The sequence below is a fragment of the Pelobates fuscus genome, chromosome 7 (genome assembly GCF_036172605.1).
Source record: "Pelobates fuscus isolate aPelFus1 chromosome 7, aPelFus1.pri, whole genome shotgun sequence".
Lineage (NCBI taxonomy): Eukaryota > Metazoa > Chordata > Amphibia > Anura > Pelobatidae > Pelobates > Pelobates fuscus.
The window spans coordinates 176,617,159-176,644,887 of NC_086323.1; the positions used below are offsets into that span (position 1 = coordinate 176,617,159).

The following is a 27,729-nucleotide window of genomic DNA, read 5'->3' on the forward strand; positions in this document are numbered from 1 at the left end:
GTTGCCTGACTGAATGTCAATATTCTTTATATTTTACCGAAGCTGCAATATCATTTATTTAAAAATAAGAATGTGTTGGCACACTGTATGTGAAGTTAGACTACAGCAAATTAAAGGGGGTGGGGCACCCAAGGAAAGTATAAAGCTGTATAAAGAACAGGCGAGAAGCTGTCTGGGACTCTCTTGTTTAGGTCTCCGTTACGTTGCTATACGTTTGCTGCTGATTGGCTGCTTTAGTGCTTGTCTGGGGAGGGTGGAGAAAGATGGCGGCGACCTCTGCTGCAAATGCATCGGTTCGTGCAGCTACTGCCGTGAGACCGCTGCTGAGCCACGATTTGGGGGAAGCGAAACGTCGAGTTCGGGAGCTGTATCGGGCATGGTACCGTGAGGTTCCCAATACGGGTAAGGCACATTCTAGTAATGATATCGGCCGTGTCCTTTTTATTGACCTCCAACACTGGCAGCTTGTACACTGACACCGGCTGGAGTGACAGAGTCCCATTTACACACATGGGCTCACAGGGATTTAAGTAATAATATATAAAAAAAAAAATAATAGATTTAAATTGCTTTGTGTTTTGTACACTGTTAAAGCAGCTCTGTTATGAGTATTTCACGAAGATAAAAATCTTTATCAAATTCTCATGGTGACAGATTTGAAGTGCCAAATGCCATTGAGATAAAAAATACCTCAAAAGGTAAAGGAGGGATTGCTTAGTTTTTTTTGGCAAGGGTCAGGCTGAAAAAGGTCGAAGCTTCAGCCATCAACTTGGCTTTGGACCGGCTTTGGTAATGTGCTGTGTATCCCTGAAGTGTCACTATCATCCCTCTGAACAATTAGTATTTAACATAGAAACATAGAATGTGACGGCAGATCAGAACCATTCGGGTCATCTAGTCTGCCCAGTTTTCTAAATACTTTCATTAGTCTCTGGCCTTATGCCTATCCCACGCATGCTTAAACTCCTTTACTGTGTTAACCTCTACCACTTCAGCCAGAAGGCTATTCCATGCATCCACTACCCTCTCAGTAAAGTAATACTTCCTGATATTATTTTTAAACCTTTGTCCCTCTAATTTAAGACTATGTCCTCTTGTTGTAGTAGTTTTTCTTCTTTTAAATATAGTCTCCTCCTTCACTGTGTTGATTCCCTTTATGTATTTAAATGTTTCTATCATATCCCCCCTGTCTCGTCTTTCCTCCAAGCTATACATGTTAAGATCCTTTAACCTTTCCTGGTAAGTTTTATCCCGCAATCCATGAACCAGTTTAGTAGCCCTTCTTTGAACTCTCTCTAAGGTATCAATATCCTTCTGAAGATACGGTCTCCAGTACTGTGTACAGTACTCCAAGTGAGGTCTCACCAGTGTTCTGTACAATGGCATGAGCACTTCCCTCTTTCTACTGCTAATACCTCTCCCTATACAACCAAGCATTCTGCTAGCATTTCCTGCTGCTCTATTACATTGTCTGCCTACATTTAAGTCATCAGAAATAATCACCCCTAAATCCCTTTCCTCAGATGTTGAGATTAGGACTCCATCAAATATTCTGTACTCTGCCCTTGGGTTTTTACGTCCAAGATGCATTATCTTGCACTTATCCACATTAAATGTCAGTTGCCACAACTCTGACCATTTTTCTAGTTTACCTAAATCATTTGCCATTTGGCTTATCCCTCTTGGAACATCAACCCTGTTACATATCTTAGTATCAATCCACAAAAATACACACCTTACCATCAAGACCTTCTGCAATATCACTAATAAAAATATTAAAGAGAATGGGTCCAAGTACAGATCCCTGAGGTACCCCACTGGTGACAAGCCCAAGCTTCGAATATACTCTATTGACTACAACCCTCTGTTGCCTGTCACTCAGCCACTGCCTTACCCATTCAACAATATTGGAATCCAAACTCAAAGATTGCAGTTTATTGATAAGCCTTCTATGTGCAACAGTGTCAAAAGCCTTACTGAAATCTAGGTAAGCAATGTCTGCTGCACCACCCTGATCTATAATTTTAGTTACCCAATCAAAAAAATCAATAAGATTAGTTTGGCATGATCTCCCTGAAGTAAACCCATGTTGTCTCTGATCTTGAAATCCATGTGTTTTTAGATGTTCAACAATCCTATCCTTTAACATGGTTTCCATCACTTTCCCCACTACTGAAGTAAGGCTTACTGGGCTTAAAACAAGACCTGAGGCAACACAAAGTGCACATTGTATAAGAAATGTTGGGTTTTGTGTTTTTTTTTTTTTTTTTTTTTTTTTTTTAAAGGACTTTATTGGAAAGGTAAAGTATACAGGAGGATGTAGAGATGGTATATAGGGTCATTCTGAAATACTCATTAGGAGTGTGTTAGAATTTCACTGAAATTCCTACCCAGTCGAGAGGGATACTGAGACAAAGTAGGGACTGTGACGTGGCGCCTCTTTGGGTGGCCGCTGGAGTTTATGGATGCGGAAAACGTTGCGTAGTGACTAGGAGAAGTGAGTAAGTTAAATTACATGACCGATATAGATGATCAGAAATATGTCTAATATCCGCACTAATAATCCTCGGAACTGATAATCAGTCTGTCTCTATCAAGCACCAGGACCGCTCAGTGACTTGAAGTGGTTATGGTGCCTAAAGTTTGTATGTGCAGCGTTTTGCTTTGAAAGGCAGCACATACAGAGTTTAACCCTGTTACAAAAGCATTAGTTTCATTGTGTACCTTTAAGTGCTATTTTCACCTTTCAGCCCTATTTGCAGCCGTTCGTATGGTTCAGCACGAATCCTTTGTGTAAACGTATAGGTGGCTGCCATTTCGGGACTTTGCACGTGTTCGCGACCATCTTACGTGCGAACAGCAGTGTTTGCCAGCAATCGTCTGGAACTGAAAACGGAGACGCAAACAGGCGAACACCGCTAAGACCTCCAGGGTAACGTAACTTTGTGCTGGACCTACCGAACGGCCCACCGTTCGGTAGGATGATTACCCTTCGCATGGGGAGTACAGCGACCACAGGGATAACCATGGATGGCAAAGGGTTCGTGGAGTTTTTACGTACGAGCGAGGACCGACCGTAAGGCCAGTGCGGTCTGTCAAAACTTTGGAAACCCATAACTCCCGAACCATTCATCCGAACGGGCTGGTTTTCGGATATGTTGCTCCCCTGAACAAGGCCTATCCTATCCTGGTTTTGGGGTACATCCAGAACTTGGTGGAAAATAGGCACTGTATAATTGGTTTAACTGTTTATCTGAGGGGATGTGTGGTTTGTACCAAATGTGTGATTGGTGATTTTATGCCTCCCCCTGGGAGTGTCCTGTTTGCATGTAACCACAATAAAAAGCAGGCTGGGCATCCCAGTCCTCAGTTCTTGTTTGTCAGGGTACCTGAGGTCTCTACCTCCGAGAGAGGTAGAGACTTAGACGTTTATCCGTCCGGACGCCATGTTTCTCCTGTTCCTCGCGGTCGACCCGTTCACATAGACGCCGGCCGCGAAGGAGTTACTTCCTTATGTAGCATGGTGCCCGGAGACCGACGTCATGACGCCAATCCGGAACGACCTGTCACTCAATCCGTTGGAGACCAATCAGGACTCGTCGGAGGCGTGTCTATCCTCTCTAGCCAGGGTATTTAAACATACTTCGCCCTGTTGCTCATTGCCCTGTCGTGGTTCTAGCCTGTCTAGTCACACAGTGCTCTGGTGTTTTCAGTTATCCTTTTGGTTACGACCCGGCTTGTTTGACTTACTCTGTTTACCTCTGTTATCCTTGACCCGGCTTGTTACTCGCTTACCTGTCCTCTCGTTCCCTCGACCTCGGCTTGTCTCTGACCATTCTCTATACTCTCTGTACGTTAGTCCGGCCATTCTAAGGTCCGGTATACGTACCCTGTACCTGTTTGTACTTTGCGTGTTGGATCCCTGACCCGATCCTGACATTGTTTGACCCTCAAATCGCAGCTTTGACTCGTTTTGTGGGCAGAAGGGTATCCTAGCTGTACTGTAGCTAGTGGGATTATTCTACATTTACAGGACTTGTATGGAATACTATGGAAAGCAGCTTCTCCCCTCTTCAGCAATAGGAATCCAGACTACTAAGCGGTCCATCTCTCAGCAAGACTAAGGGTAACCATAACATTTGGTGGCAGCGGCGGGACTATCCTGGATTTCCTAGGAGAGGTACAGAACGGATTGAGAGCGCTTACGAAAAATTGAAGCGTACAACCCTAAAGGATTTACTTGAAAGCAGAGGGGGGTTCGCCAGCAACCGGCCGAGGAGAGAGCTGATCGCAGAATTGACCGAACTGGATCAGAGCTTCACAATGGCGGAAACACCGACCACGATTAGTGACGAAAAAACCAGGATTGTGCGCGAGAGGCTCTCACTATACGGGCCGAACCCATCCATGGAACTGGTGCAGCAGTTGATGGCGGAAGCGGACAAGGATATACGAAAGACTCGAGCCCACGAACTCAACCTAGCGAACGCACACCGCAATGCAGAAGCCCCGCAGGTAATCATCCCTGTCGAAAATGCTGGGAGGCCCAAGATACCCTATGCGGCATTTCGACCCTTCCTAGAGAGCAAGACAGGGATTGATGAATATTTGGCGGACTTCGAAAGGCAATGTGCCCTGCACCAGATTCCCAACAGAGAGTGGCCCACGATATTGTCTGGGAAACTATCCGGGCGAGCCCTGGAAGCCTTTCGTACTCTGGGTGCTGAGGAAGTGACACAGTATGAGCTAGTTAAAGAGACACTGTTACGACGGTACGCTGTAACTCCGGACACGTATCGCCGACAGTTTCGGGGCACGAAAAAGAAGCCCGACGATACCCATATGGAATGGGCGCACCGAATGCGGAGAGCGGCAAATCACTGGATGAGCGGAAGTAAAGCTGTGACCGGTGAGGAAATTTTACAATTGTTTCTCTTAGAACATTTTTATAATGGCATGGAGCAGCAGGGGAAGGAATGGCTGTGAGACAGGCGACCTTCTACCTTAGAAGAAGCAGCCAGATTGGCCGATGAACATTATGACTCCCGTCTTCACGAACTACCGAGCTCCAGCACGGGTCGAACCCAGAGAGGTTTACCGTGCACCCCCTCGTGCTGAATTCCGAGCCCCGGTGCCCGCAGGGCCCGCCCGACACTCAGGACCACCCAATAACAGCTCTGATCGTCCCAGACCGACTTGCCACCGATGCAAGCAACCAGGGCATTTCATGGCTAGCTGCCCCCTTAATACGCACCAGACACCCAGGAATTACAATTACCCCTCTGGGTCATATCGTCCTGCCCGGGCCCTCTGTGTTAACCAAGAGGCCCCTATGGAGGAATATTTGGGGCCGCTTCACGAGGCGGACCCTGTATATGCTGCCTCAGATAACCGCCAGCACCATCGGCAGAAGGTATGGCTCGAGGGGCGATCTACCGAGGGATTGAGAGACACAGGGGCTACTATCACGCTGGTACAGAGTCATTTGGTGCCGGAGCACAAGCGATCAGGACAGACTGTGGCAGTTAGAGTGGCGGGGGGATGTGTACAAAATTCCAACAGCTAAAGTGCATCTTGATTGGGGAGCGGGAAAGGGGGCTGTGAACGTGGGCATAATGGATAATTTACCTGCCGAAGTACTACTGGGCAACGATTTGGGCCCCCTGACTTCTGCCTATGCTCCAGTATACAACAACGAGGCGAACCCAGTGACTGCCCAAGCCCGGACGGAGCGAGAACTCTCACCAGTGCGTGAGACACAGGTAAGACCTACCCCGACCTTGCCTGACATGTTAGGCCCCATACCCTGGGACACCCCAGATGCTTTCGAGACCAAGACTGACCCGACCTTACAAAAGTACCGGGAACGAGCAGAGACCGGAGGGGGCTGGGCAGATAACGAAACATTTTTATGGGAAAAAGGGAAACTATACCGCTTGACAGAGAAAAGGGGACAGCGTAGGCGACAGCTGGTGGTGCCCCACAAATACCGTCAAGAAATACTCAAGATAGGCCACGACATCCCCTTAGCATGCCACCTAGCTGTAACCCGTACCCTACACCGCATTACTCACACGTTCTTTTGGCCAGGGGTACACGCTGACGTTAGAACTTACTGTAATACCTGCAATGTGTGTCAACGAGTAGGAAGGCGAGGCGATCACCCTAAAGCCCATCTAGTAAATATGCCCATTGTAGAGGAAACCCTTCAGCAGAGTTGCTATTGACCTAGTGGGACCACTGGCTACCCCTAGTCCCTCCGGTAAGTGTTACATTCTTACTGTAGTGGACTACGCTACCAGGTACCCAGAGGCTGTCGCCCTATCCAACATACAAGCGGATACGGTAGCGAATGCACTAGTACAGGTGTTCTCCCGGGTAGGATTTCCAAAAGAAATCCTGTCCGACCGAGGCACCCAATTTACGGCTCAATTGACCCAACAACTCTGGCAGGTTTGCAAAATTAAGTCCCTCCTGAGCTCCCCAGACGAACTGGCTTTGTGAGAGGTTCAATGGGACCCTCAAGCAAATGTTCACTCAGGAATACCGAGACTGGGAACGCTTCCTGACGCACCTCCTATTTGCTTATCGGGAGGTGCCCCAGGAAACGACAGGGTTCTCTCCCTTCGAGTTGGTCTTCGGAAGAAAGGTACGGGGACCCCTAAACCTGATCCGGGAGCACTGGGAGGGAGAGATGGAGACTGACGGTGTCCCCATTGTGCCATACGTGCTGCAACTCAGGGACCGAATGGAACAATTAGCCAAATCAGTGCGGGCTAATCTCCAGTCGGCCCAGAGGAGACAGCAGGTATGGTACGATCGGGGGGCCCGAAAGAGAATCTTCACCATAGGACAAAAGGTGTTAGTACTTAAGCCGGTGAAGACAGACAAATTGCAGGCGTCCTGGCAGGGCCCCTACCAGATCGTAGAGAAAAGGGGAGACACCACTTATGTCATAGCTAGCTGCCATGACAACAATCTTAGAAAGACATTCCATGTAAACATGCTCAAGGAATATTTTGAGCGACCAGAGAACGTGACGGCCGTATGTTGTCCCCCTCAGGAAGACCCCGACAGTCTACCCATTCCAGACCTATTAGAAAAGAGTCCCCCCACAGGTATAGTAGCTCAGGTTCAGATAGGAGACCGACTTAGCCCCACTGAAAGGGAGCAGCTCAACCAACTCCTACAGTCCAAACACCTCACCTTCTCCCAGAAGCCAGGGTACACTACCTTAACCACCCACCAGGTAGTTACTCCGGGACAAGCTCCCTTGCGCCAGGCTCCGTACCGAATCCCCGAAGCAGTTAGGACAGGAATGAAGGAGATCGATGAGATGCTCCAACTCAGGGTAATTGAGCCCTCCGATAGTCCCTGGGCCTCCCCAGTTGTCTTGGTGCCCAAGAAAGATGGGACAACCCGGTTCTGCGTAGATTATCGGAGGCTCAATGAAAAGACAGTGACGGACGCTTACCCTATGCCCAGGGTAGACGAGCTACTCGATCGTATAGCCAGGGGAAATTACCTGACCACTATTGACCTCTGCAAAGGTTACTGGCAGATTCCCCTGGCCCCGGAGGCTATCCCCAGGTCGGCATTCGTCACCCCATTCGGCTTATATCAGTTTAAGGTAATGCCGTTTGGGATGAAGATTGTCCCAGCTACATTCCAGCGCTTGGTGGATAGGCTCCTGGATGGCTTCCAGAGTTTTGCTTGCGCATACTTGGACGACATAGCGATCCACAGTGAGTCCTGGGAGGACCACTTAGCTCATGTAGGAATGGTTCTGGATCAGATCCGGGCTGCTGGCCTGACTCTGAAGCCAGAAAAATGACACTTTGGGATGGCCGAGGTACAGTACCTGGGTCACCGGGTGGGGTGTGGAAAACAGCGACCAGAGCCGGCCAAGATAGAAGCTGTCGCCAATTGGCCCACCCCATCACTAAGACTCAGGTCCTAGCCTTCCTGGGCACGGCAGGGTACTACAGACGGTTTGTACCAGACTACAGCACACTTGCCAAACCCCTGACTGACTTGACCAAGAAAAACTTACCTCAACAGGTCCTGTGGTCTCCCCACTGTGAAACGGCTTTCCAGGCTCTCAAAAATGCTCTGATTAACGCTCCTGTCTTGGCGGCCCCAGCCCTTAACAAACGTTTTATCGTCCATACAGACGCTTCCATGTTCGGGCTGGGAGCCGTCCTCAGCCAAGTAGACGGAGGGGAGCATCCAGTTGTATACATCAGCCGGAAGCTCCTGCCCCGCGAAGTCAGCTATGCAGCGGTCGAAAAGGAGTGTTTGGCTTTGGTGTGGGCGTTAAAGAAATTGACTCCCTATTTATATGGACAGGAGTTCACTCTGGTCACCGACCATAACCCGTTGGTGTGGCTGAACCGGGTCTCTGGAGATAACGGCAGGTTATTACGTTGGAGTTTATCGTTGCAACCCTTCAATTTCACCATTACTTACAGACCTGGGAAACAGAATGGCAACGCCGACGGGTTGTCCAGACAAACCGACCTCAGCCCAGCATAACCAGCGGTCTGGACAGCCTTAGTCTGCCCCGAAAAGGGGTCAGACGGTGTCTGCCAGAGTGTTCCACAGAAAGGGAGCACTGTTACAAAAGCATTAGTTTCATTGTGTACCTTAAAGTGCTATTTTCACCTTTCAGCCCTATTTGCAGCCGTTCGTATGGTTCAGCACGAATCCTTTGTGTAAACGTATAGGTGGCTGCCATTTCGGGACTTTGCACGTGTTCGCGGCGATCTTACGTGCGAACAGCGGTGTTTGCCAGCAATCGTCTGGAACTGAAAACGGAGACGCGAACACCGCTAAGACCTCCAGGATAACGTAACTTCGTGCTGGACCTACCGAACGGCCCACCGTTCGGTAGGAGGATTGCCCTTCGCATGGGGAGTACAGCGACCACAGGGATAACCATGGATGGCAAAGGGTTCGTGGAGTTTTTACGTACGAGCGAGGACCGACCGTAAGACCAAAACGTGTGGAACTATTTTCGGCTAGAAAGTCTGTGCGGTCGGTCAAAACTTTGGAAACCCATAACTCCCGAACCATTCATCCGAACGGGCTGGTTTTCGGATATGTTGCTCCCCTGAATGAGATCTATGAGACTTAAAGGGGTACCCCCTGGTTTTGGGGTACATCCAGAACTTGGTTGAAAATATGCACTGTATAATTGGTTTATCTGTTTATCTGAGGGGAGGGGATGTGTGGGTTGTACCAAATGTGTGATTGGTGATTTTATGCCTCCCCCTGGGAGTGTCCTGTTTGCATGTAACCACAATAAAAAGCAGGCTGGGCATCCCAGTACTCAGTTCTTGTTTTACCCTCAAATGTGTTAGATTTATCCGAATGACCCCTCATTAGATAGCTGAGATTTGTGCGCACCATCTGGTAAAGTACCGCTCAGATCCCTGCATTATTAAACAAAAGCCATTCGAATTATGGTTTCAGACGAACAGACCTTGTAATGTGAACATATACTGGTAGCTTGAATATGCCAAAAGAATAATCCATCCGAACGGTCTGGAAGTCCAGCCGATTTTAGTTCCAGACTCTCGACGACCAAACACCGCTGGTCTTTCGTGAGCAAAGATGGCCGCCGCCACGTGTTCGGCATACGAACAGCGGCCACCCGGGACACAAATTAACTGTCTGTAGATACATTGTTGCAATCTTTAACCCCTTAAGGACACATGACATGTGTGACATGTCATGATTCCCTTTTATTCCAGAAGTTTGGTGCTTAAGGGGTTAATGGGAGACACACAACCCCCTTGTGTGGTCTCCCATTCAGTAGTCTGTCTGTTTCACGAACAGTGTTGAAATTCACTGTTTGTGAAACTACCATATGAATGCTAGCAGCTTTCGGGCCGCTAGCATACAAATGCTCTCTAACACATATAAAGCGGAACATAAAACAACCCTTACACATACAAACAGTCTTAAGTGGCTCGGTTTGCAACAAGGCACCTGTCTGAACTGCCTCCTGCGCGGCCTGCACACTAAAAAGACATTATTGCCTTGATTGCAGAGAGGGTCAGACAATGATAGACTGAGAGCACCAGCTGAAATTCTCAGTCTGTCAATCGCAAACAAAACCTTGGGGTTAAAAGGTTTGAGAACAGTTGAACCCTGTAAGGTAAGAAGGTGCCCAGGGACACTTAGCTTTTTATGGACATGCCAAGTCTGTTTTGAATTATGGGCATCTGATATACACACAAACACAACAGTCATTGTTTCAGTTTTCAGATTAAAAACCTTTTAGGAAACTGAAACCTTGACTATTGGCGACCCATGAGTTGAAATCTGCATTTTTTTGCCTGTTTTTTATTATTTTTCTCTTGTTATTGCCCCAATCGCATGCATGTTTTCATTGGGTGTATATCTACTAAGCAGTTTTATTCTTATTTGGGGAGTGGATTTTCCCTTTAACTGCCAAGAAAAGGCGACATAAGGGAGAGAAATATTGCATTTAGACTGTTCCATCTTTAGTTGCTTTGATTCTAAAACTAGGCTTCCATATTCTCAAGTGTCTTCACTATTCAAACTGGATGGCCGTGATTGACTTTGAACATTGGGTTGTGGATTGTCCAAGTTTATCATTGTCATCTAGTTTGGATGGAAATGACGATAATGTGGAAGCTAAGCATCCAAATTATAAGTGTGACAATCTATAGGTGTGGACAGTACTCAGTTTATTTAATCAAACAAAAAAGCTGCCCTGATGACCTTCATTGTTTGTTTTGCCATTTTTAGTCCAGGTTTACCAGCTGGATATCACCGTAAAGCAAGGAAGAGACAAATTGCGCCAGATGTTCCAGAACAATGCCCACGTAACAGATCCCAGAGTTATTGATATACTTGTTATCAAGGTAATTTTGGTACCACGCTTATTAACTAAATATTAGGTTGTTTTGAACTAAAAGAAAGAAATCTATCTGAAAATAAATCCGTTAAAGATTAGTTTTTCCAACAGGTTGTAATTGTGTATTTGTTTAATACTATTTTTTTTGTTAAAGGGTTACTCCTACATATTATTGGTGTAACCCTTTTTGTGCTTTATGTACTATCATTATCTTTAGGGGCCCTCTTTTCACTGTAATTTTTTTTTTTTTTTTTTTAATTCTTTATTTTTATTGTGTGTAGAAGGTACATGTGTGCCGATATTGCCACAACAGCAGATACCAGCAATTTGAGGTCAAACAATATATTGCATGAGTTAGTACTGCAGTTTTTATATTAAACATGCTTGCAAAAAAAAACTTTACACAGGTTATATACTTTAAAGAATAACAATATATGAGTTGTGTCTGTCTGTGATTGTTAATGTTTGATAAGTCTAGGATTTGTACTGATGGCAGCGTGGGCCTAACACATTTATGGTTGAGCGGGTAATATGAACCTGCTAAGCAGTGTCTTTTGTCGCACGCTTGGTAATAGGGGGATGAGGACATGCTGTAGACAAAAGGTAATATAAAGGGCGAAAAATAATGCTACCACGCGTGTGGCAAACCTAGCCACTGTTGAACTATAATATGGGAAGGGTGTCTGGAGGCTGTAATATGTGCTGTGTATATTTGCTGTGTATGTGTTATGTTATGTTGATTCGCATGCTGGCAGCCGTAAGCTACCAGCATACAGGTACTTCGTTCGGCGAACAGCGGCGATCTAAGCCGTTCGCCGAACGAATAAGGGCCCCCCTGGTAGATCACACACTTATGGTCGTGTGGCACTTGTTAACCGATTGCAACAATGTTGCAATCGGTAATTATAGACTATTCTGGGTGGCCGTCGTTCGACTACCGACCATGCGGCGGTCGGCCATCTTGGATTCGTCTATTTGGCAGCGGTGTTTGGTCGTCGAGTGCCTGGAACTAAAAACGGCTACTCGATGATGCGAACACCGCTGCCCTTCCAAGCCATTCGGGAGCCCGGTTTTCGTTAGAATCGTTCCCCTAGATATGTTCGACAGATTGAGGGGAACTTCTATGTGAAGCTATGTTTGTGCGGCGTTCGGTCAATTCAGCTGGGATCAGAGCGGTATTCTCACGAAAGGTGCGCTCCGACCCCAGCTATCTACCGAACGTTCGGTCATCTCAAAGTACCGAATATTGTGGAAAATATGTATTTTAAAGTAAATTGTCAGTTCTGCTGCACGAGGGGATAATCCACTTAATCGTCCATTTTAGTGGGAGTATCCTTCTCGTGCAGCAATGCCTGTTGGGAAAAGAACAATGCATGTTAGGAGAAATCCCCTGAATTATCTGTAAGGAAACCCCTGGCATGGGAAACTGCTTAAATATGCCAGCTTGTGAATAAACTGAGTTAGTTGACTGTGTTTCGTCCGGTTATTGGGAGGATTTGGGGACTTGCCTTACTTTTCAGCGCTGACTGGGGATTTACTCGTGGAACCAGCGGAGATCGTGGTCTTTAATACCTGCCCTCCGCTACAACGCGTTCACTGCACTTGACTGTCACGCCTGTCGCCTTTGTACGCTAAGTTGTTGCGTCTGGTAGGTAAGATGTGGATTCTCAACTAGGGACAGGCTCAGTTATATTCAGGTGCATCGAAAAGAATGAGCTAATGCCTTAATGTCAGCATGTATGTTGGTTGAGTAAACGTTGCTGCCAGTAGTGTGGAGTGTAGTTGTGTCATCATTAAAGCATAAACAAACTATTGGCATACGTTAAAATTTTTAAGCATGGGGGCGGAGCTAAGCATCTGAAGCGAGCGGTCGCATGGCCGCGGTGCTCTGGGACAAACTACAGCTAAAGCAACTTTGCCAGCACCAAAACCCACGCAAACAGTACCCAGAGACGGCACAGGGAACCGGGAGAGCCGAATGGGGCGGAAAAACAAAAAAGCAAAACCCGATAACCCCCGACAGGGCATGGACATCGGGGAACTATGGCGGCAGGCGCACGAGGCAGGAGGCGCCAAGATGGAGTCCTTGCACGGCGGCTGCTCGGACTTCACGGAGGGTTCGTCGGATGAGGATGGGGGAGACTCCATACTGGCGACGCTGACACACTCCCAATCACAGGGACCACCACCCACAAAGATCCCCCCCCACCCCAGTGACCATGGAAGCAATTGGTGATCTGATGGCGACTCGCCATAAGAAGATAGCCGCCGACGTGGCCCTAATTAGAGGTGACATCAAGGGCATCACAGACAGGCTGGGAAAGGTGGAGGCCTCCTCCGACAGCCACACCAACCAAATCAGGGATCTGAAAGCAGCGATCGAGGATCTGCAGCAAAAAACCCTGCAGCAAGAAATCCAACTGACCGCACAGGAAGACAGACACCGACGAAACAACCTCAAACTTAGAGGGGTCACGGACTCCATACCAGAAGCGGAGTTACCGCATTTCATCAGGCGACTCCTCACGGCATTGCTGCCACCTAAGGCAGCTAAAACGATCACACTGGAGGACCTATTTCGGCTACCACGACCAGCAAAGGCACCTCAGGCTGCCACTGGGGACCTCATACTAAAATTTCATTCGGCCAAAGACAAGAAGATGGTCCTAGATGCCACAAAAGGACAGCCCTCGTACCTCTTTGAGGGGCTGTCTTTCTTTTTATGCGGACCTGTCGGCTGGAACGCTGGCGTGGAGGAGATCCCTGAGCGCATTTACAGCCCTCCTGCGCCTCCATCAAATCCAATACCGCTGGGGCCCAAACCGAGTCCTCAACGTCAGCGGAGGAGACACCAACCACATGATACGCAACCCCCCAAGAGGCCGCAGAGGTGATGAGGCTCCTGAACATCCCCACAGATTCTCAGAATCAAGCAACGTATCCCGCAGGCCGTAGCCTACCACTGGACAGACACTCCGTACATACTACAGAGTTTATCCCCAGGAAGACACCCGCAGGCGCCTACTCTACGACCTCCACATGAACAGGGCTGCGGACTACCCAAACAACCAAGACCTACCTTGCTGCCGACGGAGATCGACGTCCGCTGTCAGGGTAACCAGACACCACCTACCTGGTGCAACACCTACCAATGGGACAGTCCAAAGGACATGTTTTATCCCACACTCTGGGTTCCGAGTACTTACTCTACACGCCTAGAACTGTAGAACTGAACTATTTTTTTTTATTTATTTTTTTTATTGTTATTATATTTTTAATTTTATTTTATTTTAAAATATTTTGCATTGGTTTCAGCTACACCAGCTTATCTTACCTCAGGTCTAGACGCTGGTCTAACCTGCATATACTCCAGGCAGCATCTCCCTGAGCCATACCGCCGTTATTATACAACAGCACCAACGATGTATAGCTAGCGGTAGTAGCCCCAGATCACCTCTATCTCTTGGCCTTACACTGAACTTGAGCAAGCTAAGACTCTCCTGCCCTGATACCCACCTTGCAGCACGTGTCCTTAATGTGCTGTAACCAACATAACCTCATGCATAGACCTGCCCGTTAGAAGCCACACTTAGCATGTCTAGCCTGTAACCAGCTATTTATTACATTTTATTTCCTTAATTTATCATTTACTTTTGGGCCACAGGCAACCATAACTGTAAGCGCTCCAACAGGGTTCGGCACAGCGCAATCTCACTGGAGATGCCTACCTTAACTTTACCTAATAGGTCTGTACCTAAGCCATGGGACAGCTGTACAGGAAAATCCTTCACAGTCTGTAACACCCCAGCGGGGCGTCGGATAATCCCGACAAGGAACGGACGAACCTAATTTTGCAAGTCATATGGACGGCAAGGTTCCCTAACGTTTTTACCTTTTCCTGTAGTCTAATTTAAGTTAATTTAGCAAAGTTATAAATCGTAACATACTGGAGGCAATCAACATGCCGGGCAAGAGGAGCCTTACTGGGACCTCAGGGTAGGTTGGAGACGTGACGGCGCCCTAAGCGCACTCAATTCTCCCAACCCTATTACACTATTAACCCCAACTATCCGGTTCACTGGTCCTGTGAGCTTCTACCAAACTAGAAACAAGGCCCACAAGCACTCAGAGCCAGTTTAACCCTACCTGTACAAGCTACCCTACCTCTCAAACGAGTGACACAATCTATACAGTTAAACACCCAAGCTCTACAACATGATACCCACAGTCTCATGCACAACCCATAAGTGTGTTTTCTCACTTTATTTCTCATGTTTAGCCTATGTTCTTTAAGCATGTTCCTAGTTTAAAAGCAAAGTTTAAATTCTTGTACTCTATAGAAACGCATCTCACAAATGCCGATGTACACATTCTATATGCAACACACATGCAAATACATCCTGTCTTTTATATACAAAAATCGTGCAACTGACTATTGTCATGACTGTGTCTGCATCATTGAGCCTGTGTCTGCTGTCGTGGCACCACAGGCCTGTTTGTAATTCTTATTGCACCAAAAAAAAAGAATTTAAAATTTTTAAGCATAAACGTGAATACGATAAACTAAACCAAGACCCCTCATTCAACAGTATATGCCATGCTGAGGCCGTGCCTGGTGGAGAGCTAGTGCTCTAATCTGAGACTATGTTCAACTTTACAGTAAGTGTACCTGCTATAAACTGTAGACATGCAAACTACTGACCGGGGCATCAATATAAACAAGTGTAGGTCATGAGAGCCACAATGGTAGTAAATGGTGGCAAACGAGGGCACTCAAGTTAATCAGCCGTATATTGGTACATAGATACATACATGTTTGGGTCATGTGATAACGTGAGGTTTGGTTCTCGATGCCTACAGGAACGAATTAAGCATGCATATAAGCTAATCCTAGCTGATGGGTTGCAGGATAAGAACCAGAAAGTTAAAAGTAAAAAATTTAAATTAAGAGTTGTGGTGAGTGCCCATAAGTCTCCAGAGTCTCGACATGGGTCTGCCAACCTAGTCTCGTTAGAGCGAGGACACAGTGTTGCCCGGGATCGGGGGATTTTTCGTTGGTGTAAGTGTTCTGTGGTCTGTATCATTGGGTCTCTGGTGTCCTGCTTGTCTGTACCGTTCCCGGCTAGAGGTAGACCGGCAGCGGTCAGGATGTTCGGGTGATGTATACCGTGTCCTTACCGGGGCCAAGCGGCAGGTCCTAGCCTCCGTTGGGGGGTGTCTCTGTGCCTTTAGGACGTAATTGTTGCAAATGTGTCCGGCGTGGAGCTTTGGGGGATGAATGGGGCGATTTGGTCTGTATCCCAAACATGGGTGCGGTTTGGGGAGCCGTTGTCGTTGGCGGCCATTTCCGCTTGGGGCAGAGAGTCTTGAGGCAGGTCCAGGGCCTGCATGAAGGCCGGTGCGTCCCGAATGTCCTGAAGGGTAAGCATATTGGATCCTCGCTGGACCGTCAGAGCCCTAGAGGACTGCCAGCGGTAGTCAATCCTGTGGGCTCGGAGCGTTGAGGTGATTGGCCTGAGCGATCTGCGCCAGGCTAGGGTGCCAGAGGACAGATCTGTGTAAAATTAAAGGTCCATATTTTCAAAGCGAAAGGGGGTTTTGCCCCGGAGGGAAGACAGAATCGCCACTTTCTCTCTGTTGTTGCGGAGGGTCAGAATGACATCCCTCGTGGCCGTGTCTGGTTTAGGGACTCTAAAGACCTCCGCTGGGGTGATTGTTGTGGTCTGTCTTTGTGGCAGCACTGCTGGTATCAGGCGCCCCATAAGTTTAGGCAGTTCGGCCTCCGGTATGTCCTCTCGGACTCCCCTGATCTTGATGTTTGAAGCTCGCCTGGCGTCCTCAATCACCGCGAGGGGGTATTCATATTGCTGGTTCTGCTGTTGCAGGGCTTGTACGATGTGTTGCAGTGCAGTGACACTGAGCCTAGGATTGTGAGGAGTCCTCTAGTTTTGAGATGCGTCCTGTCAGGCCTTTCAAGTCGGCGCAGAGCGCTGTGACATCCTCGTGGATGCTGCGTTTCAGGTCCGCTAGTAACGCCTTCAGGACTGCTGTAGTGATCGGCTCGGTGTCTGTTCCCATGCCGCTTTGTTTTGCTTTGTTATCCCTTTGCTTTGTTATCCCTCCTCCTCTGATATGTCCTCTGAGAAATCCGAGCACCCGCCGTGCAGAGCCGCCATGTTGGATTCGGAGCCTCCACATCTCCCCTATCGTAAGTCCCGAGGTGGGCTTGTGTGGTATTGTTTTCTTCCCCTTTCTCCCCATGAGGTCTTGGGGTGTTTGCTTGCCAGTTGGGGCACAGAGGAGGGGGTATTTCAGGCTTTTTCTCAGTTTTTTTTAAGGCTTGGAGCTCCCTTTTCTGGCGTTCAAGCTCCGCCTCACTAAAAAAATTTTTATTTAAAAAAGATAATAAAATGTTCGAAACTACCTAAAATTCAGCGCTGGGCCAAGTTCTTCCAATATTCTTCCACGGCTCTCCCTTTGTGATGCCGAGTCTTTTTTTACCGATCTTTTGCCCAATCAAATGTTCCTAATAGAGAAAGAAGCATTGGTGTGTGTGTATAAATGTATTTAATTCTGTCACATTTTTATTTTTAAATGCAGTACTAAATCCCTAATAAAAATGAAATTTGGCACAATAGTATTGACAATCCTTGTGCACAAATCCATTTTACCTGTGACAAACTAATCAAATTCCTGTTAATCTATTCCCAAAGGATTCAATCCATCCAGCTCATAAACCACTGATGTATAGGAGTTTATGGCATAAGATCAGATTCCATAGACCAGAGTGAAAGGCCTCTGATGGCAGGGGCCGACCTGAAGTTGCAGTCAGCTTTTCTATTCTGTACAACTTTACAATCTCTTTTATAAAGTATTTTTTTAATACATTATGTGTATGATGTATTATAATAGAGACATTTCTGACTTGTTTCCCTTTACATAATTTAATAGAAAATAAATCTTAGACATTCTTCATATACATAGTTACATAGCTGAAAAGAGACTTGCGTTCAGCCTTCCTCACATATGCTTTTGCTGTTGATCCAAAAGAAAGCAAAAAACCCAGTCTGAAGCACTTCCAATTTTGCAAAAAAAATAGGAAAAAATTCCTTCTTGACCCCAAAATAGCAGTCAGATGTCTCCTTGGATCAAGCAGCTATTACCCCACTAATTAGAAATTGTATCCCTGTATGTTATGTTTTTGCAAGTATTTATCCAATTGCAATTTAAACATCTGTATAGACTCTGACAAAACCACCTCTTCCGGCAATGAATTCCATATCCTTATTGCTCTTACTGTAAAAAAACCTTTTCTTTGCCTTAGATGAAATCTCCTTTCTTCAAGCCTAAATGTGTGACCTCGTGTCCTATGTATAGCCCTGTTTATGAATAGATTTCCAGATAATGGTTTGTACTGGCCCCGAATAAATTTGTATAATGTTCTCATATCCCCTCTAAGGCGCCGTTTTTCCAAACTGAAGAGATTTACATTTTTTAACCTTTCTTCATAACTAAAATGCTCCATTCCTTTTATCAATTTTGTAGCTCGTCTCTGCACTTTTTCTAGTGAATTTGTTATGGTATTTTTTAGCAATAAACAAAGATGTTTAAATGTCTATCTGTTCCTGTCCAAATTAGAGAAAATTAAATTGCGTATATACGCTGAAGTAATTCAGACTGACACACGGAGTTCAGGTTAAAATAACTTCGAGGAAATTTATTGGCAAGTGAAGCAAGAGCGGGCTCGCAGGCCCTTTTAAGAGGCATTTTGCGTCATCATTGATTATCAAGATATCAGTAAATAAACATCATTAATTGGATTAATTGTTAAGTGTCGGGGTTAGTGTCCACCTATCAATATAATTAATTGGCTCAAAAACTAAGTGGTTAGCTAGGTGTCCACCCACCGATAGGTGGTATTGTTCTGGACACGGGTGGGGACAGAGGGCTCAAGCGCCATCTTCCCTAGCATGAGGTTTACTCGGTGGAAAGGGGGGCTTGAGCGTCATTTTACACAGTCGGTGATGTCAGGTCTTGTGGTCAGGTGCAAGGTCTCTTATGAATAGAACATTTCATTAGTACAGTGTTCTCATGGCCTTCAAATTATACTATGTTGCGAGTTAGGGGAAATTCAGCAGTTTCTGAGTTAGTCATGTCCTTATAGAGCATACGGTCTCTGTTCATTGTATTAAATGTGCTGGGAAATTCTGTCATGTAATGTAGTTTTAAAATGGAGAAGTCAGGTAATGAGGACAAAATGGAGGGTTTGTCTCAATGTGAGGGTTAAAATGGAGTTAGTACAATAATTCAATACAAGTTCAATAAAGATTTTTTAATAATTCTACATCACCTTGATATCCTTCTTTAGAACAGGTGCCCAAAATTGCACAGCATATTCAATGTGTGGTCTTACCAGCGATTTATAAAGCGGCAAAATTATATTTTCTTCTCGAGAATTTATGCCCCTATTTATACATGACAAAACCTTACTGGCCTTAGCAACTGCAGATTGACATTGCATATTGCTACCTAAGTTGTTTTCTATAACAATTCCCAAATCCTTCTCGTGTGTGGTTATCCCTAGTTCACTACCATTTAGGGTGTAAATTGCTTGTGCATTCTTAACCCCGAAGTGCATAACTTTGCATTTTTCTATGTTAAATTTTATCTGCCATTTTAGTGCCCAGTCCCCCAATCTATCCAAATCCCTCTGCAGCAAGGCAATATCCTGCTCACATTTTATTACTTTACAAAGTTTTGTGTCATCTGCAAACACTGATACATGGCTTTCAATGCCCATTTCAAGATCACTTATAAATATGTTAAATAGAAGCGGTCCCAAAACAGAACCCTGAGGGACACCACTTACCACTTTTGTCCAGCTTGAAAATTTCCCATTTATGACAACTCGCTGTACTCTATCCTTAAGCCAATGTTCTACCCAAGAACAAGAATATTCATCTAGACCAATTTCTTTTAGTTTGAAGACTAACCTATTGTGAGGAACCGTATCAAATGCCTTGGCAAATCTAAGTAGATCACATCCACTGCAACACCCTGATCTATATTTCTACTTACTTCTTCGTAGAATGCAATTAGGTTATTTGACATGACCTATGTTTCATAAAACCATGCTGATTATTGCTAATAACACAGTTCTTCCCAATGAATTCCTGAATATTATCCCTTAATAGCCGTTCAAATAATTTCCCAGTCACAGAAGTTAAGCTCACAGGTCTATAATTTCCAGGTAAGGATTTTGAACCCTTTTTAAAAATAGGAACAACATCTGCCTTCCTCCAATCCTCCGGTACAATACCTGAAACAAAAGAATCTTGAAAAATTAAATACAGAGGTTCACTTATTTCCCCACTTAGCTCCTTAAGTACTCGTGGGTGGATACCGTCAGGCCCCGGAGCTTTATTTACATTCATTTTCTTTAGCCCCTTAACGACGAGTGACGGACGAGGTCCGTCACTCTGGGTATTGCCTTAACGACGAGTGACGGACCTCGTCCGTCACCCGTTAAAATTAACCCCAGATCGCCGCAATCGCGGCGATCGTGGGGTTAATGGTGCTCCGGTCTGCCTCTGCATTAGAGGCAGACCGGGAGCACCGGATCGGGCTGTCAGAGTACATGTGCCCGCTCTGACAGCATGCCAGAGCGGGCACATGTGCTCTCTATACTCACCTCCGCCTCCCTGCACTTCCTGGTTCTGTGTGAAGTGCAGGGAGCCGGATCTTCAGTGATCCTGCCCCCTGGTGACAAAACAATAAAGTTTAATTAAAATCCCACCCCCCTTTACCCCCCCTTTACCCATTTTAATATAAAATTAACCCCTTCCCTGCCAATTGATCACTGACTACAGTGATCAATTGGCAGGGATTACATTTTACTATGATCTGATTTTTTTTTTTAACCCCTGAGGGTTAATTATTATTTGTTTTAACCCTCAGGGGTTAAATTTATTTTATTAATTAATTAAAAATTTTTAAAGTTATAAATTTAGCTAGCTGGGGAGGGTGGAAGTTAGTGGGGAATTGGGGGATTTAGTATTAGGCTAACTAGGGGTTAACGTTAAAAAAAGTTTAAAAATAAGCTTTAAAAAGTTAAAAAATTAAGTTAAAAAAAGTTTTAATAACGTTTAAGTAAAAAATGTAAAAAAATAAACCCTTTACCCAGTCCAAATAAAAATTAACCCCTTCCCTGCCAGTCGATCACTGCCTACAGTGATCAAAATACAGATCACAGTATTATACTGTGATCTAATTTTTTTTAACCCCTGATGATTAACTTTTATTTATTTTTTAACCCTCAGGGGTTAAATTAATTTAATTAACTAATTTAAATATTGTATAATTAAATATTTTGCTAGCTGGGGTGGGTGGAAGTTATGGGAAAATGGGGAATTTACTGTTAGTGCTGCTTACTGCTAGTTAGGGGTTAACGGTAAAAGAAAAAGCTTAGAAAAATGTTAAATCTGTAAAAAAAAGTTTTACGAAAGTTTAGGAAACTTTAAAAAAATTAATAAGCGAAACAAAAGTTTAAAAAATAGTTTTAAAAAGTAAAAAAAGTTTTAAAAAGTAAAAAAATACATTTAATAACGCTCATTACCACTACACCTGGTACAAGCTAGCGGAAAAATGATCCCACGCTAAGGTTCAAAATATGCCTTTTAAAATACCCTGGGATGTCTTCTTTAAGAAATGGTATGGCTTTATGGGGTATTTGGATTATATAGCCTGGTAAAATACTCTAAAATGGGACATGGGCACAGCGTAAAAATTGAAAGTTGGAAAAAAAAATGGAATGGCTGTGTCCCAAATGTGCCCCTCTGATGTCCACATATACCTGGCAAAGGTACATACGGGGGTGTTTTTGTACTCAGCAGACATAGCTGAGCAACATATGAAGTATTATACAGTGGTAGTACACATATGGTTTGCAAAATATACTGTGCAAACTCACTTTGTGTGTCAAAAAGGCAGAAAAAAACGCTTATTACCACTACACCTGGTACACGCTAGCGGAAAAATGATCCCACGCTAAGGTTCAAAATATGCCTTTTGAAATACCCTGGGGTGTCTACTTTAAGAAATGGTAGGCCTTTGTGGGGTAGTTTGAATTTAAAACCTGCGAAGATGCTTGGAAATTGCACTTAGGCCCGGCGTCAAAATTCAAAGTTCGGTAAAAACTGATATGGCTTGGTCTCCTATATGGCACTGTAGCTTCACGAAATAGTGCCATAGACATACAATGGGGGTGTCCTTTTACTCAGAAGACTTAGCTGAGCATAATTTGGGGGGTTTGAACTTAGTGGCACATATGAAATATACAAAATGCCCAGCAAAAATGCAATCCGTATGTAAAAAATGCACAAAATTATTTTTTACCACATACTTTGGCATGTAATGGTAAAAAAATGGGGGCATGTTAAGGCACAATATGCACCTTATGACATACCCTGGGGTGTCTACTTTTACAAATGGTAGGCCTTTGTGGGGTTTTTTTGAACAGTCAAACTGTTATAATACCCCAAATGGAAGCATAGGCTCATTAAATCCGTCTCTCAAAATTCTACTGTGAATACTGAAAAGGACAGGTCTCCTATATGGCACTGTAGCTTCACGAAATAGTGCCAAAGACATACAATGGGGGTACCGTTGTACTCAGCAGAAGTAACTGAACACATAATAAAACTTTGTACAGGAATAGCACACACCAACTTTACAAAATACACATGAGAAGTTCTTTGTTATAAGTTTGTGTGCGAAAACCCCCAAAAAACACAATTTTACTCCAATATTTAGCAGAGGTTGGCGGTAAAATGGCTACGTAGAAAGTGTCAAAACAACCTTAGGTAAATAGCCTGTGGTGTCTACTTTATATAAATATATACTTTTGTGTGGCAATTTTGTTTTCTTTTATGGCTATTAGGCTTACAAGACAAACATACCAAATTCTAAAATCGCTCCACATAAAAAGTGTATTTTACTCCTTGTGCTTTGTGACCTGTAACTACCAAAAAAAACTTAAAATCCCAGACACATTATATATTCTGTAATTCAGAACAACTAAATGAATTTATTTTTAATTACTTTCCTTAACCTGCACTAATTATGTACACATTATTATTGCAAAAACTGTAAAAAAAAAAACACACAAAAATTATTTTTTTTGCATATTTCTGTATTTTTTTAATAATAAATAAGCATTTATATATATATGTGTTACATCAAATTAAAGCCCTTTCTGTCCTTTAAAAAACGGTATATAATATGTGTCGGTGCAATGAATAAGTAAAAAGCAAATTGCAGTTGAACGCAAATAGCAAAAAATGCCGTTGTCATTAAGTGAAAGACAAGCTTCTGAAGCTCTGTCCTTAAGGGGTTAATAGCTGTAGCACCTTGTCTCGAGTTATCCAATCACAAGTTATCTGCAAGTTTGTTGCAGCAATCATATGCATATCTCTTGCCATAGGATCCTCATTAATATATACCGAAGAAAAATAGTTATTTAAAATTTCTGCCTTTTCCTGGTCTTCATTGACTAACAGACCCATCTCTGTTTTCAGTGTACCTACACTTTCATTTTTTGTTTTTTTTAGAATTAATGTACTTGAAAAAATATTGGGTTTGTTTTGCATTCTTTGGCTATCAATTTCTAATTTTCTAGTTTAGCCACTTTAATTGCCTTTTTGCAAGTATTATTGGCTTCCTTATATCTTATAGGATGCATCTGATTGGTCCGATTTAAAGGCTTTAAAAGCCCTTTTCTTATTTTTAATCTCTTGTTTTACTTCTCTATTAAGCCACATTGGTTTTAATTTTTCTTTTATATTTATTACCCAATGGTACATACTGTGAAATGTACCTTTCTAATATTTGTTTGAATAGTTTCCATTTTTCCTCAGTGTTCTTTTCACTAAAGAGTTTATGCCAGTCGATATGTAGAGCTGCCATAATCTTATTAAAATTGGCTTTTTTTTTTAAATTATACGTTTTAATATACCCCACATGCTTTTGCTTTTTTGAGTTTATTTCAAAAGTTACCATATTGTGATCACTATTTCCCAAATGCTCCCCTACTTGAATGTTGGTTAAAAGATTAACATTGTTTGTTATAACGAGATCCAGACAAGCATCCTTTCTAGTTGGTCCTTGTACCAGTTGTGACATAAAGGTGTCATCAAAAAACGGATTCCCCTACTTGAAGTACTAGTCCCTCTATCCCAATTTATGTCTGGGTAATTAAAATCTCCAATAATTAATGTGTTCCCCCGATTTGCAGCTTCACCAATTTGCTCTAACAGCAGTTCTTCCTCATTAATATTTACATTTGGTGGTTTATAACATATCCCAACCAATAACGTATTTCCCTTTGTTTGCCCCAAGCAGATATCTACCCATAAAGCTTCCACATTTTCCTCGTCACACTCCACATGCCTAAGATTTGACTTGAACTCATGGCTGACATACAAACATACCCCACCACCCTTCTTGTTTTTCCTATCCCTCCTAAATAATGTGTACCCATTTAAGTTAACTGCCCAGTCATGTGTCTCATCCCACCATGTTTCTGTTATGCCTATTATATCGTATTGTTTAGTGTATGCTATTGCCTCTAGTTCCCCCATTTTGTTATATAGGCTCCTTGCATTAGTAAGCATACATTTAATATTACCATGAGTCATTTGTACTTTTTGTGAATCAATATTACATACCTCCTCTGTTCTGAGCTTCCCCCTCCCCCCATCTCCACCCCCATTGTTCTGAGCTAAGGCCCATCTCATTTCTATCCTATCTCCTTTTTCTAGATTGCTTTGAGCCTCCCCCCCTACTACTAGTTTAAAATCTCCTCCAACCTTCTAGCCATCCTATCCCCCAGCACAGCAGACCCTCTTCCGTTTAGGTGCAATCCATCACGACTATACAGGTTGTACCCAAGCGCAAAATCGGCCCAGTGCTCTAAAAACCCAAAACCCTCTTTCCTGCACCAAGACTTCAGCCACGCATTGACCTCTCTAATCTCCCGCTGCCTTTCTGCTGTAGCACGCGGCACAGGTAAAATTTCTGAAAATATTACCTTGGAGGTCCTTTTCTTTAGCTTACTTCCTAGATCCCTGAACTCACTCTTTAGGACCTTCCATTTTCCTCTGACTTTGTCATTGGTACCAATATGGACCATGACAGCTGGGTCATCCCCAGCCCCTCCCAATAATCCCTCCACTCTGTCGGCAACATGCCGGACCCGAGCACCCGGGAGACAGCAAACTGTCCGGTTGAGTCGATCAGAGTGGCAGATTACCCTATGTACTCTCTTAATAATAGAGTCCCCTACCACCACAACCTGTCTAGACTTCCTTACCCTCTCAACCCCACCCGTACTAGAGGGGCTGTTCCCACGGCTGTTCGAAGGAACAGCTTCCTGCAGTACAGCTACTCCTGAGCTGCTGCACCCAACATCTTCACTCAAACGGGCAAATCTGTTAGGCTGCACTAGATCAGGACTAGCTAAACCTTTCCTCTTCCCTCCCCCTCTGCCTTCTCGCCCCACTGTTACCCAGCTATGTGCCTGTTCTCCATCTGTCTCATCTCCTCCCAATCCACAATTACAATTTATAATTATGTTGCAAGCACACATTTTCACAGCTTCAGCTTTCTAAATAATATCACCATCTTGGTTGCCTAGATAAGGGAAAATAATGTTGTAAGGGGGAGGGTGGGGATGAAAAGTTTTTGATGTCTAGATCATGACCCTGAAATCTCATTGCAAAAGTAAAAACAATGTTTATAGTCAAGTGTGTTTCTGAGCTTAACTCCCACAACAAATATACATACTCCTCAAATATTAATACTTGTAACTTAGTGGGAAAGCAATATCTATAGAAACTTAAAAGGACAATATAGTCACCTGAACAACTTCAGCTTAATGAGGTTGTTCAGGTGAGAACTATAGCTCCATGCAGTCTCTCGTGTAAACACTGTATTTTCTGAGAAAATACAGTGTTTACATTGAAAGCTAGGAACACCTCCAGTTGCAGTCACTCAGAGTGAACCAGAGGAACTTTGGAGTTGATGCAGGCATAATATGCCTCCATCCACTCAGATCTGCTGTCAGCAGAGCACAGGGCAGCACTGTGCACAGCATCCTGTGATGCAGTACCTCCTCCCTCTGCATGCAGACACTGAACTTTCCTCAGAGACTCATTGATTCAATTCATCTCTATGAGGAGATGCTGATTGGCCAGGGCTGTGTTTGAATCATGCTGGCTCTGCCCCTGATCTGCCTGTCTTAGCCAATCCTATGGTGAAGCACTGTGATTGGATCAGGCTACCACATGTCAGCAGACTGCTTGTTTTTCCGAATCTAACAGCATGCAGATTTCCAGCTTCAGGCTTGAATACAGTAAGATTTTTACTATATTTATGGAGGCATGAAGGGCCCAGGGGGGCTATATGGTGGTGTTAACACTATAGGGTCAGGAATACATGTTTTTGTAGCACTAATTAAGTATAATCATACATTTTGTGTGTTTTTATGCCTTAGGTAGAACCATTCCAATTGTTGACTTTGTTTCTGGCAAGCAAATTCTAGTACTTAAAAAGTTTTGTACTTGAGTAACTTTATATTTCCATTGTCATTAACTATACTAATTTTCTGTTCCACTAGGGAAAGATGGAACTAGAAGAAACTATTAAGGTTTGGAAGCAAAAGACTCACATCATGCGCTATTTCCATGAAACTGAAACTTCTCAACCCACTAATTTCCTCTCCAAGTTTTATGCTGGGCAAGACCCCTAATTGCTTTAATTGAAATTTTGTTTAATAAACTGCTACTTTTCCAGTTGAATTTAGTCCCATTTTGTTTTTCTTCTTCAATACTTTGTAAAATGTCTGACATTGCAAGAAACAAATAAAGTGCATGTGTCTCAGATGCACCAATACACTGTTTTTATTCATTTCAAACTTTAGTAAATAACATAATCATATAAAACTATTAAAAAAGGGAAGGGGGCGGAGCCAAGCCACTGACCTGCACAATACATGAGCTCCGAACAGAAAACCAGGAAAAACGGCAAACAAAGGGTTTTTATCATACCCCCAAAGCCTGCATTGTATACTAGCAGTTGCCAACGACGACATGGGACGAAAAACCAAGAAGCTTAAACCTGAAAAGCAGACACTGGGCCTGAATATCGGGGACCTGTGGCGCCAAGCCCAAAATGACCTAGACCCCAAAATGGCCGACTTATCGGACAATGACACAGATTTCCGATGATATCTCCCTGGGAACAACAGCGGGATACCCGCCAGAGCAGAGAGCCCTGGGGCCCTCAACCTCTCACCCAGCTACAGCCCCTGTAACAACAGCGATCATGAAGGATCTGCTCGCAGACCTTCAGCGCACACTCCAAGCAGATATGGCCCACCTCAGGAAAGACCTCCTAGGCCTCACAAACCGCATGGGGGCACTGGAAAATGACCAAAACGCCCAGCAAACAGCTCTACTCAAACGGGCAGTTCATGACTTGCAACAACAACAGGCAAACACAGATTTACGGCTTGCAACGATTGAAGAACAGAGACGAAGGCTAAACCTCAAAATTAGAGGGATAGCCGAGAACACAACAGAGACGGAGCTGCCACATCTCGTGCAACGACTACTAACGACACTACTGCCACCCAAACAGGCAAAAGCGGTGGGGCTGGAGGGGATGTTCTGTCTACAAAAAGCGTCAAAAGCACCAATCTCAGCACCAAGAGATCTCCTGGTACGATTCCAAAGCGGCAAGGATAAGGAAGCTGTCACGGCCGCAGTCCGGAACCACTCCCCATA

At 44.4% G+C, this 27,729-nt stretch overlaps 1 protein-coding gene across 1 annotated transcript; it reads left to right on the forward strand.

The window, feature by feature from the left end:
• Positions 1 to 224: 224 nt before the first annotated feature.
• Positions 225 to 26,742, forward strand: NDUFA6 (NADH:ubiquinone oxidoreductase subunit A6). The gene is made up of 3 exons (XM_063427584.1): positions 225 to 402; positions 10,780 to 10,895; positions 26,562 to 26,742. The coding sequence occupies exons 1-3, from the start codon at positions 264 to 266 to the stop codon at positions 26,691 to 26,693; spliced, it is 387 nt and encodes a 128-aa protein (XP_063283654.1). The 5' UTR covers positions 225 to 263; the 3' UTR covers positions 26,694 to 26,742.
• The last annotated feature ends 987 nt before the right edge of the window (positions 26,743 to 27,729 follow it).

What these genes read in the sequence shown, in the direction of transcription:
- NDUFA6 (XM_063427584.1), top strand. Translation starts at nt 264, where the DNA reads ATGGCGGCGACCTCTGCTGCAAATGCATCGGTTCGTGCAGCTACTGCC. An exon ending in CCGTGAGGTTCCCAATACGG is followed by an intron (nt 403 to 10,779) that starts GTAAGGCACATT and finishes TGCCATTTTTAG; the next exon opens with TCCAGGTTTACCAGCTGGAT. An exon ending in TTGATATACTTGTTATCAAG is followed by an intron (nt 10,896 to 26,561) that starts GTAATTTTGGTA and finishes CTGTTCCACTAG; the next exon opens with GGAAAGATGGAACTAGAAGA.